The following is a 15,056-nucleotide window of genomic DNA, read 5'->3' as shown; positions in this document are numbered from 1 at the left end:
GGCAAGGTCATAATTAAGAGGGCAATCCGGCACAAAATGAAGTGCAGGTAGTTGAAGACTCTTTGCTTTCTCCGCTTGCTCACACGATGCACCTCGTTGTGATTGGGCAGGGGGTGGCAATGAGGGAATTAAGCTTATATGCACGGACGTATATATTATATTAATTATTTGATGAGATGATTCATTTTTCGAGTCCGGCCGATTTGGATGGTTTTTTTGTGTTGATTGAGTTGCATTGACCGAATCCCATGTTCGAAGTTGGGGAATTTGTACTTTATTTATTATGGATCTTAACACAAAGCTCACGCACAGGCTAACCTATCTGACTTTAGATGGACTCTTGTTTCACATCAAATTTGCAGAACTAGACCTTGAAGACAAGACCCGTGTTTCCTGTCTATTGAACTTCAACCTCCTGGCTTCCTCTCCGGAAATCTGGTATGAGTTGGTGAGCACCTCTTCAGGCATGGCACGAATGACTGAATTTCTCCCAGCAAGAGTGCTTACCATTGCATTGTCATTGGTCTTGAATGATACCCATTCGAAGCCATTCTCTCCAGCTTGTATAGCTATGACAAAGTTTTGTGGAAGGATCAAGATTTGATCACGACGAAGCTGGCCATTGTAGACTGTTTGTCCAGAGTTATCAACAACTTGAACCCGAGCATCTCCACTAAGAACATAGATGATGCCGTGTGCATTGATGTTCCAGTGAGGGGACAACATAGCATTCTGTGCAAATTTATCGAGGCCACAATTCAACAATTAATTCATGCAACAAAGAAGAAGAGAAACACACATACCCACATACGAGAGAGTGAACAATAATGAGAGAGAGAGAGAGAGAGAGAGAGAGAGAGAGAGAGAGAGAGAGAGAGAAGCGTGTTAATTGTAACCCGGTAGAGAGTTCCTCTCTCAGCACTGAGTTGGAGGGTCTGGAGAATTGGGAGGTTTTGACTATTGAGGGTGGTGACGCGTCCTCCATGTGGACTGTAGAAATCAGAATGCTTCGGTTTTTCAATGTTCTGTCTAAATCTCATGTTGCAAATCGCCTCCTCTACACCATTTGCACCCATTTGTTGTTCTTGTTCATATTCTTCGTCCTCTTCGTTAGAAGTAGTTGGCATAATCATCCGAAGCTCTTTCCCAACATTAACAATTCCTCCCCTCTGATCATTTTCACCTTGTAGCTTTCTTGCCGTCTCCGTGCTTACACCGAAAGCTCGGGCCAATGTCTCAGTGTCAAAACCACTGAAGATGTTAGCAGAGTTCTCTTGTCTGGCCTTCTGATCATGTTGGTAAGACGACTTGCCTCCTTATTGTTGTTGTCTTTGTTCTTGTGAAGAGCTCTTCTGCCCAGCCTTCTCACGCCTGGAGAAGGATTCACCACCTTGTTGTTGCTGTTGTTGCTGCTCCTCTTTTTGTTGTTGTTGTTGTGAGTTACCAGCAAGATAAAATTGCTAACATACACATCAAATGGTCAATTGTAAGCAAATGATATGATTCTGCTTTTTTATTTTTTATTTTTTTGGATGAATAAGCAACCAATTTTATTATTATAAGGTTGAATGAATGAGTTAGAATTTTTACTCTTTTTCTATCATCAAGCTGGTTGAAGCAGTTGGCAAGGTCAAAGATGCTAACAGCAACAAGGGATGCACCGCCATTGTTATACATCCAATGTGTAACCCCGTCTGGCACAGCAATCATGTCTCCTTGTTTCATGAATCTGATCTTCTGATGCTGATCCTGGAATCTCCGGCTCCTGTTTTCTTCCTCTTCTTCGGATTGTTGAGATTGCTGGGAGGATTGAAATGTTTCGGGGCAACCAGGAATGGATAACCCTAAAACTCCCTTCCCTGTGCATGGATCAGAGGCTCATTAGTCACAGCACATGCATGTATGGATTCGAAACCGGAATATATAGTAACGAATTAAGATGCATATGGTTTTAGATCAGCAAGAAGAGATGGAGATAGCTTGCCTTCAACAATATATATGAGCCTGTGTGCATTGTAATACGAGGGCAAAGAGAGGCCCCTGGGTTGGATAGTAACACGAGAAGCAGCAACACCCGCACACTGAAATTGGTTGTTGTTTTCGTCCCATTCCTCAACGAAACCAGCCTCGGCCTCTCTCCGGCGTGTAGGTTCGAGGGCGTCCAAGTTCTCAAACCGGCACCTGTTTTATTCTCTGCCCCTGGACCGGCGTTGTGTTGGGGACTGGCCTTGCCATTGTCGCTGCCATGTCTGAGCTAAACAAACATGACACAATACAAGAAGGCAAAGACAAATAGAAAACAGAGAAGACTTGGCCATTGCGCACAAGTTGTTGAGAGGGGAAAGAGAAGAATTGAGGTGAAGCGGCGAGAGGAATGGTTGGGTATTAATTTATAGTGGGAATAAATGGATTAGTGTTTGACACCTTTCAGGTGATCACAGTGAGGCTGTTCAGGCACTCACCACACCATGCATGCCGTCACTACGGTATACAGTATTGTGTGAACACATAGTAATAAATTTGATCAGGGCAGGTTCTAGGTGGCGATGTCCTTCAAGCAAGTGTAACCCACTCAGCTTGAACCTTGAGAAAGTAAGTCATCCTGATTCTCTTTATACAATGACACGGCTACGGTGTCTTTGAATGCAAGTGTGTATACAAAATTCCCTTTGAAGAACACTAGCTTTTTATGGATTATTCGGAAAGTATTTTTATTGCTGTCCGCCATTTTAATAATGGCGTGAAACATTTCACTATATAATGCTCATAGTTGCCATGCTTTACTTTCATATTACCATGTAAAAAATCTAGTCCATATATGTATTCTCTTTCCCTGTCACAACTAGTCTGAAAAGAATTACTCTAGTATGAAAAAAAAAAATCAAGAGTTAGGTGTTTTTTTGTCTTTTGCAAATGGATTGGGTATAATTTGATTCATTTAAGTTGGATTCGAATATCCATTTAAAAAATTAAATTTGATAGTATGATCTATTTATTAATTAGATCGAATCAAGATATTAATTGATCTTATCAATCCAATTATACATACATACATATATGTTTGTAATATCATTGTTGTACTAAAGTTTTTCTAAAATTAAATAAGATTTAGGATTGAATTTGCTGATATTTAATGAAAGCAAATTCAAATATATGTTTTATATTCCTATGTCCAAGTTTGATAAGAGCCAATTGCAGCTCCGAAAGAATTTTCCAAGATCATAGGCCGGGTGTTTTTGTATGATTAAAGGAGCTAGAGGGTATATCACATGGTGTGCCCAATTCACTCCTTGGTTCAATTTGGTAATAGAATAAATACAAATATGTATACTGCAAAAGTTATTATTCTATCCATCCCACATAAAGTATTTACTAAAAAAAGGGGTTAGTATCTGTAACTCTCCATCACATTTTTCTTAAACATATCCTAACTTTCCAAAACCTAATTTCTTTATCTTAAACTTACCTTTCATTGGGTCACCCTTAGTGACCATTAACAGCAGTTGTCCACTTAGACATTCATTTTTAATGATCAAACCATGCCTGAGTGGCAACTCAATCCTTACGCCTTTTTTGTACAATGAAATCCATTATTTTTAATCATTGTGGTAAGTGCTTCATCAGCTTTATTATTACTTTTATCTTTCTGTGTTAACCATTTTGAGGAGTTGTATGGAAGTTTGATTCCACACAACCTGTTTGGTTGTAGAAATCTTGGTTCAAAGAGAGAGTAGTAAGATTTCTCTACACACTGCCAGTCGGGTCTTGTGCTTGAGTAATCATGAATGAAGTTACTGAAGAAAAGAATGGACAGATGCCTTACAATCTTGATCAATGCAAAGAAAAAAAAACTTGTGTGAGAGGGGTGGGTGGAAGAAAGACAACAACTATTCACCCTTGACACAAGATTGACTAGCCAAGGCATGAGATATCATGTTCGTTAGACCTAACATGCAAAAGGTAATAAAATCAAACCCTTGCATATCCACAACCAAATGTTGCTGCTCTGAATTGCAACAACGGTGATGATGATGAAAACTAGAGGAACTTTGAACTGGTGGCGACCTGCATTTAATGATGATCGGAGGCCTTTAGGTGGCTCCCCGAGGAAAGGTTCTTCAACACTTAAGTTAGGATTAGATGGGAATCAGGTCGAGTTGAGGTGGTGAAGTGAGCTACTAAGTGTAGTGCAAGTTATGAGCAATATGAGCAAGTGAACAATGAGAGCAAGAAGTAATGCATGATTAAATATTATAAGTTAGAACATGTGTCCTAGATGTTCTAGCTCAATTGTTGAAACTTAAAAATAAAAAAATTGAACCTATGTGTATGGTCCCTTTGAATTGATACCTTGCAACCTAAAATTTTCATCATCAAAGCTTAAATACTTTGAAGCCCTAATACCTTAGCCAAATCTCTACAGTCTCAGCATGCATGCTCAACCAATTGTGTAGGCAACCAACTCCGTCTCACCACTAAATGCATGCACTTAATGCCTTGGTCGCTTGTATGCCATTACCAACACCACCACTCGCCCCACCCAGCCTTGGGGCATGGGCACCCAGCCTACCATTGGTGTTACCCATGGGAAAGTCATCAAAGAGTACATTAATATTTTCAGTCTTCTAGAAGAGAATATCAAAGTACTCCTAGATAAGGGTGTCAATGGACCGGTTTTGGATTGGACCCCATCCAGTTCAAAATCAATTTGGATGGACCAACAAGACATTAGATTGGACCAATCTGATCCAAAATTTTTATTAGAATCTGGTCCGTCCGTAACAAATTTATATTGGATTGGGTTGGATTAAACCAATATATGGTCTAAGAATATATGTCAATGATCCGGGTTTAGGTTAAAACCAATCTAAATCAAAATGAATTTGAACAGATTGGTCGGTCCAGACACTGAATTGGATCGGTCCAAATTGGTCCAAAACATTCATTGAATTGGATTCAACCTGATCCATTTATAATTGACTCACATTGGACTGGATCGGATTGGACCAAATCCAGTCGAATTGACACCCCTACTCCTAGATTTGCTTCTCAAACTGCCATAATGTCACGTGGGTTTTGATTGGTCAAAACTCTTTAATATCACCATAGATGTTCCCATATTTGGGTGAGATTTAATCAAATAAGGATCATAACAATATTATTGGTTTCAGAACCAACATAGAATGCCAAACCATTGCAGTCTGTCCTAGAACCTATTGAAAAATAAAATTTCCACGCCACCAAACATTGAACACCCTTGGAAAGGTTACACTATCTACCTGGATGCAAATCAGCATTTATTATTTTAAACCATTTTTAGGGAAATCACCAATCCTAGCTTACACCAAGATTGCTTAAGAGTTAAGACAAATGTAACCATTTCAGATTCTTCAATGAGCCAAAAAATTAGAACCTAACAAATTCCATTGCCAAGGCTTCTAGAATCACATCCTTAATTTCCAAGTGCGGCTAATATGACTATGTACTAGAAAACTTTATCATGATGTTCTCTAGAGCTTGTCCTGTTATGCATTTGGGCAACTCACACCTGCAACACCCAATCATCACAGATCGAATTAGTCGATATTGAATGGGACTAGACCTAGCAGTTAGCTTGACTGCAGGAAATGAAATGTAACCAAGTCATTGAACAACATGAATGAGGGCAAGGCATTTACTGCTTGATTCTGGGCTATCATTTCTCAGCTTCTTTGATTGTGTGACTGACGTAGCCCATTGTACATGTCCCGTTTGTAGCAGATCCCACCCCATATTTCCTTGCCTCTCAGTAGCTTGAGCCAGATGTTTTGGTGGCTCTTTATTTGATGTCACTACCTAGAGTTTCAGTGGTTTGCTATGAATTGGAAAGAACATAGTGGTTGTCCACACCAAGACCTGCTTCATTCTCTGAAAAGCTTACTGTATAATTTTCCATGTGAAAGGAACACTCTATTTCAAAAATGGTGACAATAGAGCTATTATTTTTGCAAAACTAGGGATGAGGTACCGAAAGTAAGATAAATGACAAGGCTGCTCCTAGAGTTTCATTTCCATATGACAAAATTATTGCAAAAAGTCAGCACTCATGTACATCATGGTGCTGTTCAGTGGAAACGTACAAAATCAAGAAGTACATGTGAAGAATAAAATTTCATGAATGAAAAATGAGTTGCATGGTATTCTTCAAAGGATTGGTGAACCGACAGCCAAAAGAACAAAAGAATACCCATTGCCTCTTAGTTGTGCATAAATATATGAGCATCTATCCCTCAAAATGATTCATAAAATCACGGGTGGTTTATTTTCCAATATGACCTTTCCTCTTTTGCTCAAACCTTTCAGATACCACAGCGTTGGAGAAGAGATTCAATTGTAGATTGGGAGCAACCTTTAACTCCAAAGATTCCATGAAATTACATTCATACTTGATTTGACACATTGCAGTGGATAAAAGGGTGATATGCTGTTCCTGTTGCTATTGAACACAAAACAGACTACAGTGTCAATGTCATCACTCTCCTGCTTAAGTTATCCTTTGTTAGGCCCTTCTCAAGCACTGATGTCCCTACCAAGGACCAAAGAATACACATCCTTCCAGGGAAGGTCATCAATATCTTGGAGCTAGGAAAAGTGCTAACCTCAGCGTTATCAAGCTTCTTGAAGAAGGATCCAGGAGTAAAAGATCCCAATTTGTCCCGCACAAAATTTGCTTTCATCTTGATTTTTGCAAGGTTTCTCCTTGTGGATTTTGATGAGCATTTCTGCTATGACTTCAGCTTCCCAATCATTCAAATTTCTCCTGTACAGTATCATTTTCATCTAAGGTTTGCCCCGACCATATGGGACTGACCACATGAATCTTGTCCTTCCATAAAATCCTGTTAAGAAACAAAAATAAACTTTAAAAAATTATGTATGCCAACCAATCCCTTCCTACAACTTGAGATGATGCACATCACAACTTGCAAAAAGTTCAGATAACACTTGTAAAGGTACTTGCAGACAAAAAAAAAAAAAACAATTAATGAGACATTCGTTATAAATATACTCTTAAAGTTATTAAATTCTTAATTCTTCCTTTTAGAGGCTGCATTCTGGAATTTATTAGGCCAAAGCAGAGAACATGCCAAAATCACCTCTCAAACTGCTAGTGATCTCCACAGAAGAGCAGATATCTAAAAGAGGCAGGAGTCTGCACATAACATCATCTTAAACAACAAAAAGAATCCCCGTAGACAATGGAAGATCTCTTTGCCCTTTGAAAGAATACATCATTTTTTTAACACTTGTGTTGAATAAGCACTAGAAAAACAAGACAGATATAACAGTAATGAATGCACCATTTCACACATAAGCAAGTTTCTGAGACTAGCTCATGGTTTGAAAAGTTGGCACATTTCCTCGTATTTTCTTTATTTTTTTCAGTGTTGGTATGACATAAAACTTTAGAATTCCTAAATCTATTCCCTAATGTCTAAAATGTCTAATCTCAACTATTTGGGGCCGGCTACATGAATCCTTTCCCACCATAAAGCTGTACCCTACTTGTAAGCCCTCTTTTCCACTCAAATATCTCAACATCTTTGCCTCAGAAATACTTATTTTTTAAGTGATTTGTCTCTTGATTGCCCAACACTCTGTCCCATATAACAAAGTCATATATCTTATAAACTTTTCCTTTTTGTCTCATTGGCAATTTGGTATATGTCAGTTACACAGCACACCAAAGGCACCTCTCAAACATTACCACCCTATTCATTTCCGATTCTTCTCTTTACCCCCCTTTCTTGATCAGCAACCGGAACTAAAGTAGGATGGATAGTTATGCAGGAACTAGGTGGGCTGAACAATTAAAGGGATGACTCAAGGAGATTAATTGCCACTTGGGAGAATTTATTAGAACTATCTATGATGAGTAATTTGAACAATAAAAGTTTTCAATCAGATTCAACAGCTGTCAGTTTCTCCCTAGACCGACAAAATTTTCTTAAACCCAAAAAGTACAGGAATGCAATTTTTCAATAGAAACTCGTGTGCAGATTTAGAACATAGAAATATATGGGGTGATTTAATTTGAAAAGATTCTGAGTAGTTTGGCACAAAAGGACAGAAAGTCCCTTTGCGGAAAAACAAAATTCTAAAAATTAGGGTTTTAGTTGGAAATTCGGGCTGATACTTGGTAGGGTTAATTTAATGTAGAATAATGAGGAAAGACAAGATTTGAGAGGGATATGAATTGACCTTACAAAAGAAAGACAAAAATCCAAAGAGAAAAGGACCAAGAAAGTTGAAACTAAGGAAATTGAAAAGGCAAAGGGAGAAACTCACTTAGGTTGTTTGAAGGGGGCCAAGGAGTGATTTGAAGCCTTTTTGGTAGCTAAAGAGATATTAACCAGAAGATCTTAATTAAACCTGTAATAAAGAATTAGAAGAAAAGAGAAAGAATATAGAAAGAAGGGAGAAAATAATGAAAAAGCAAGAGCAGAGGTTCACTTAGAAATGAAACATGTAAAGAATACTTGCACCACTTCAGAAATCTCTTTTGATTCATTTTCACCATGATAGCTTAGAAGATCTTAGAAGATATATTAATAGAGAAATAATAGGGAACATGTTACTATTCACCAAAACTATAGAATTTCCATTAGCAAGTTTCAGTCCAAAAGAAAACATTCTTTATAATAAATAAAAGAGAATTTTATTAATAAAAGAAAAGAGTCACCAGAAAGGGTGATGAGGAATCACCACAGATTCATCTCTACATACAATTCAAGAAGGGAAATACATCCAGAAAGAAATAATAACATAAAAACTAGCTACTTGAATCCAAATCAAGAAGAGACAAAAACCAGCACCAAGGTATAAGAACCCAGTCCAATATACTTTTCCCACATAAAAGAGTGATTTGATCTCCTTTTTTTTCGATAATTGAACATAGACTTGATTAAAGTAAAATAGGTCTATACACAAAACTTTAAAAGCAAGCTCAAAAAGTTTTAGCATTACATGCCATTACATGGGCACAAGTAGTTTTCGACCTAGGTCTATATACAAAACATACATTCAAAAAAGATTGAGAAAGTTCTTTAATTTTATCTAACCAAAAAGAGAACTGCCAGCTAACTCACGTTTCATCCCCATTATGACTGCATCAGAAGATGAGAGTCTGAAACGTGGTCACTATCTTCCAGTCCTGGGCTTGAGCAAAAGAAGAACTCTCTAAACAGCCAGGCGCTCAGCTTCAAAGGGGTCCCCAGTTAGGGTTACTGTCCCTCCTGCAGCCATTAAAAGTTTTAAGTCATGAGAAATGGTACCAATACAACATCACAAATAATTAGCACACCATTTTGTTCCAAAATTAGCAAAGTCTCCCGATTTCTGGTATCAGGAGCCACTGCTTGATGGGGTGGTTCCGAGTTAGGTAGCAGAGAATTATATCAACTGCATTTGTAATCCATGGACAAGATTTGTCATGAGTGGAAAAATATTTTTCATTTCGAGCCTGCCAAACAAAATACCAAGAAATAGCATAGCAGATTATTTTGGTCCTGTTTTGAGATGTTCATCCTCATAATGTGGTCTAAAACTGAGGGGATATCTTGGAACAAATCTGGATTAACAGTATATTTGCCCACTAACACTACCAAAGAGGACAGCCCTCACAAAAGGACAATTAAGGAAATGGTCATTAAGTTTCCCGGTAGTTACCACAAAATATGCAGACCTCCTCAGAGGTTAGACCCCACTCAGATAGTACACTCTTGGTGATCACAAAGCCTCGGACCAGCCTCCACAGAAACACTATATTTGGAGCGAGTTTTCAATTTCCACACCCTTTTAGAAATGGATATCAGCCTATTCTCTAGGAGATTGTTTTCCTGAGCCCAAACGTAGCTATAGAAATCCTTAACTGTGAACCTGCCCATATTGTTCCCAATCCAAACAGTTTGATCCTGGATCCTCTGGAAAAAATGCATTTATTGAATTTGTCGAACTTCTTCCTCACTGAATATATTTCTCAGAGTTTCAGTATTCCAGTCCCCAGAGACATGATTCATAAGACCCTTAACCTGAAAGTTCAATGAAACCCTATCAGGAGGATCCATCAGACACTGAAATCTATTCTCCACCTTAATCCAAGGCATCTCCCAAATGTTTACACTACAGGTCTTCAAAATTTGGACTCCTACAGAGGGGTATAAACTCTGAAGTTCCTCGGACACTGCCTTCCATAGGGGGAAGCATTTTGAGGGATTTTCCTTGGAAAACAAAGCTGGGCATTTTCCAAATACTTTCCTTTTAAAATCTGAACCCAAAGAGAATTATTCTCTCTTATGAATCTCCAAGCTAGCTTACTTAAGAGAGCTTTGCTCAGCAGATCCATTTTTTTAAACCCTAGTCCTCCTTCAGCTTTTGGGGCATAGAGATTGCTCCATTTAGCCCACTTAAGCCGTCTTTTCCCATTAGTCTCATTCCACAAAAATTTTCTCTTTACTTTCTCCATTTTAGTTAAGATCCTTTTTAGGAATTTGAAAGTGCCCATAACAATGCACAGGCGCAGAATGCATCACAGATTGAATAAGGACTTGTTTACTAGCATAAGATAGAGATTTTGCTTTCCAAGTATCTAGTTTACCTTTCAGTTGCTCTAGAATGAAATCTAGTGATGCTGACTTACTCCTTTTCCACAGAAGAGGAACCCCTAGATATTTGACTCCAGTTTTAAGTTGGGACATTTTCAGTTGCCTTCTAATTGTCTAGACTCCTTTATGAGGGTTCTTTTTATTAAAGTAGAAACCTGACTTTTGGAAGTTGATTCTTAAACCTGAGTTTTTGAAATGCTTCCACCAAGTCTTTGAAATCAGCAGCCTCCTCCCGGTTTGCTTTACCAAACAAAAGGACATCATCCAAAAAGAGGAGATGTAAAATAGCTGGAGTTCCTCTGGCCATAGTAATTCCCTTCAACTTGTTCTCCTCATTTAGTTTCCCAGTCATCCTAGATAGACCCTCCATGGATAAGACAAACAAATAAGGAGAGATGGAATTCCTTTGTTGAAGACCACACATGGATTCAAATCGGCCCTCAGGAGTACCATTTACAAGGATGGAAAATTTTGGCAGTGGAGACACAAAATTGAATCATCTGACACCAGTCCTCAAAGAAACCTAGGGACTTTAGGACCCACCACAAGTAATCCCATTCAAGAGATCTCCTCCTCAAGCCTTGTCTTCAAAAATCCTTCTATTTTTTTCTTTCCACACTTGCCAACAAATGACAAAAGGTATATAACTCCAAGTTATCTTTGCATTGATATTTCCTCTCATTGTAGGCCTACGAGCAAAAATGTCCACCAAGGTCCTTGGTTCCACCATATTAACTTTGAAAAGACCAAAGAAAAAACCAAATGAATTTCAAGAAGGGACAACCAAAACATAGATGTAGCACATTCTCCTCAGCAACCTCACATAAGTAAAGCCACTAACCAAGCAAATGCTTCCACCAAACTCCTTTCACTTCCAATCTTTCCACTTGATTCCTTAGTAAAGCTTTGTAAAATGATTTAACAGAAAAATTCCATTATTGGATTCCTTCCACCATCTTAGATCCCTTATATCCACTTGCACCTCAGTCGATTGTAATTCCAAGAGCAACTCCACATTCCCAAACTCCCAACTCAAAAGTGGTCTTCTAAATATTATAGCCAAACCACAGCCTTGAAGGAAACACAATCAAGAAGAGCTGATTGAAAGCTCATTATTCCTTTCCGAACACATACTCCATAAGAAGATTTCACCTCCCTACTATTCCAGCCAAACCCACCACACCATATTTACAAGCCACTACCCTTCTCCACAAAGCATCCCTTTCAATCCCAAACCTCCATAATTACTTCCCCAAAAAGCGCCTTATTAAATAACTTAACTCTTCTTATTACCAAGCCTTCTTCCTTTTTATCCCTGCAAACCCAATTCCATTTCACTAGACGGTACTTCTTTTCAACCCCTTTAATACCCCCAAAGAAACTCTCTTTGCATCTTCTCAATTGAATTTACCACTAATGAAGGAATTTTGAGCAAAGATAAATAATATAATGGCAACTTCCATAACACACTTTTAATTAATACAATCTTCCCCCTAATGATAAGTACTTCCCTTTCCAACCTACCAACCTGATAAGGAACGGTGTAAATGAGCTACTTTTATGCAAATATTCCTCCTAAAATGGAAATAACAAGGAGGAAGAAGAAGAAGAAATAAAGAGGAAAGAGGTAAGAGGATAATTCAATTGGAATACTCTGCTCTCCTCATGGTTGCTCTATTGGCTATTTATGTTTGGTTACAATGAGAATATTCTTCAGTAACCAATTTTGCTGAGATAGCCTTTCGGAGTACATGAACTTGATGGGAGGAATAGTATGCACTTCCTTGCCTGGTGTGGTTGATGGCATGCCTAAGCTGAATGACCCATGGACCTAGGCTGTTGTCAATGGGCTAGCCGAGGCATGGGCCTGGGCCTGATTCTTAATAGTTCCCTCCCCCTTGAGAACAACCTTGTCCTCAAGGTTGATGTGGGGAAACTGTTGCTAGAGCTTGGAGAAGTCCTCCCATGTAGCATCATTTGGAGGAAGGTTAGTCCCCACAACCAAGTTTTGTTTGACTGTTTGTTGGCCACTCTTGATCCACCTGGTATCTATTACGTGTAGGGGTTCTACCCAATGTTTTCAACCCACTGTTGACCTAGCCAGTCAAACCGTTCAAACCATCATTCAGCCAGGATTCTGGGTCCGGTTCAATCAAGAACCGTCAGATGGCCAAAACCATTGACTTGGTCAAGAACCGTTCGGCCCAGCCAGTTCGACCATTGACCCATTCAACCCGGTGACCGGGTCGCGGCTTGCACATTGAATACATGCAAACTTTCGGAGGCCATAAGTTTGCACTCCGATGTCTGATTGGTGTGATTTTTTCTTGATTTTGGTAACTTTTCGAGATCTACGCGTCCCAAGGCCGTAGGCGCCTTGCCTCTCTATTTTTGCAAAAAAAAACCCTTTTTTGGCCTCAAATTGCAATTTCTAATATTTTTTTATAAATAAAAAAATAAAAACTGAATTAAAAACATATATTAAATATAAAATAATACATATAGCATATCTAAAGCATATTTATACATTATTTATTGCTAAAATGTATATTTATACACATATATATGTGTATATAAATAAATAAATAAATAAATAAATAAATATATATATACACTAACGTGGCACAATCTGAACCGTTCGACCCGGTCGGCCGAACCAGTGACCCATGACCCAAAGGAAAAAGCGGTTCGAACTCCGGGTTGGTTTTTAAAACATTGGCTCTACCAATAGTTCTCCATCATCAGAAAACTAAGAAAGAGTGGGAATGGATGCAGTGGCTTATGCAGTGCATGACGTTAAGGAGACACATGGAACACAGAGTGCACTCTCAAAGAAGGGGGAAGGTTTGGTTTGTAGGCCACTTGGCCAATCTTCTCAATAACTTGGAATGGACCAAAATACTGAGATGCTAGTTTCTACCAAACTCTTTGGGCCAAGGAAGATTGTCGGCAGGGGAATTAGCTTCAGATACACATAGTCCCCAATTTCATATTCAACGTCTCTGCGTTTTTTATCATATATCAATTTCACTCTTTGCTGGGCCTGGTGCTAGTGCTCTTTGAGTAGCTTCAAGATGGCATCCCGATTGGATGGTTGGGTGACTACTTCAGCAATAGTAGAAGATCCTTTCTCATATGGTAGTATAGTTGGTGGTTCCCCCTACCGTAAAACATTGTAAAGGGTGTAAAACCAGTAGAAATGTGGTAAGTGGTAAGTGGTATTGTACCAACATTTGGCCCATGGTTTAGGCTGTTTTTTTTTTCATTAAAAGGAAAAAGAAAATTACAAGCTTGATAGGTGTTAAGGCAACACCTAGTAGCAACTCAACAACATCAAGAGCAAACAAAAACAGATCAAAACCAATCGTCAAGGTACAAATTTGTAATCCCAACACCTCCCAAAGTCTGTCTCAAAGATCTTTCTTGACTTGTGCAAATTCAGGCATCACCAAGACCCAGTCTGAGACAGATTGGCCAATAGCCGCCATCAGTCTGTCCAAATTCCATGCTCTATCTTCAAAAAGTCATCTAATTTTCTCCTTCCAAATATTCCAGAATATGGAAAATGGTAAGCAGCTCCAAATTACCATGGCCATCTTACAACCTCTTAAGCCATGACCATATAGAAAAAATCTCTGCAGGAGGCCTTGGCTGAAAGTTCCTGACCCCAAATAGTATTGTGAAGAGTTTCGAAAAGAAACCAGAAATTTCACAAGAAATGAAAAGATGGATGACTGATTCCTCTTCTTCTCACTAAGTTCTTGACCCTAGATTTCATTTTTCAGTCCTAAATCAAATGTTTCAATCTTTGTGTCTTGCAGCAACACCACATCTGGGTTGAATTTCCTCACCACATTCCTCACCAATACCCTTACTCTTCCTTCTCTTAGACCCCTAGCATCCCAAGACAGCAGTCTCATTTCCAATTTCTACATCCTACTGATAAGAACACTTCTAATGAGCTTCTTCAAGGGAGTTCTTCCTCCTGAAATGGAATAGTAGAGAGAAGAAGAAGAAGAAGAAGAAGAAGAAGAAGAAAAGTGATTAAGATATTTTCCATACACTCGTAGGGTTTCTCATGCTATTTATATTGAATCAAAACAGGCTACTGTCAAGCTGCCTCCATGCACATGGGACTATCGAGTTAGTTATGTTGATGTGGCCTCCTGGTGTAGACGAACTTGATGGGCTGGACTACACGGGATACTCTTCCTGAGCTGCTGCCTTCAGTGATCAGATTTGGAGGTTGTTGGGCCTGGGATTTGGTTGTTGTCTGCATACTTTTGTGCTGGTTCAGGATCCTATCACTCTATCCCTCCTCTCTTTTTACTTCTGGCAACTCCCTTCACTCTTCCTCTACAAAATCCTCTTCCCTCCCTTATCCTTCCTCCCACAGCTTACCCCCCTCCCATA

At 38.9% G+C, this 15,056-nt stretch overlaps 2 protein-coding genes across 6 annotated transcripts in view; both read right to left on the bottom strand.

Annotated features, from left to right (window-relative positions):
• Nucleotides 1–250: 250 nt before the first annotated feature.
• LOC148871363 (13S globulin basic chain-like) lies at nt 251–2,364 on the bottom strand. The gene is made up of 4 exons (XM_088973476.1): nt 1,985–2,364; nt 1,591–1,859; nt 897–1,460; nt 251–732 (listed from the first exon to the last, which is right to left on the bottom strand). Exons 3-4 carry the CDS (start codon nt 1,131–1,133, stop codon nt 346–348), a joined length of 624 nt encoding a protein of 207 aa, XP_088829602.1. The 5' UTR covers nt 1,134–1,460; nt 1,591–1,859; nt 1,985–2,364; the 3' UTR covers nt 251–345.
• A 3,649-nt stretch (nt 2,365–6,013) lies between these two features.
• Nucleotides 6,014–15,056, bottom strand: part of LOC148871362 (uncharacterized) — a 30,996-nt gene continuing 21,953 nt past the window's right edge. For 4 of the 5 annotated variants that reach the window (XM_088967898.1, XM_088967896.1, XM_088967901.1 and 1 more), the window contains 2 exons: nt 9,129–9,275; nt 6,014–6,878 (listed from right to left, as the gene is read on the bottom strand). The gene's annotated coding sequence lies outside the window, so the exon portion shown is untranslated. The remainder of the gene's footprint in view (nt 6,879–9,128; nt 9,276–15,056) is intronic. The other variant, XM_088967900.1, reaches the window with a different exon arrangement.

Source organism: Nelumbo lutea, chromosome 2 (assembly GCF_056320005.1).
Source record: "Nelumbo lutea isolate HS-2025 chromosome 2, American lotus-T2T, whole genome shotgun sequence".
NCBI lineage: Eukaryota > Viridiplantae > Streptophyta > Magnoliopsida > Proteales > Nelumbonaceae > Nelumbo > Nelumbo lutea.
This window is presented reverse-complemented; position numbering and strand designations above follow the sequence as displayed.

Coding starts and splice junctions, on each gene's coding strand:
- LOC148871363 (XM_088973476.1), bottom strand. CDS start 1,133: ATGATTATGCCAACTACTTCTAACGAAGAGGACGAAGAATATGAACAA. Junction 733..896: donor AGAGAGGAACTCTCTACCGG/GTTACAATTAAC, acceptor AAATTTGCACAG/AATGCTATGTTGTCCCCTCA.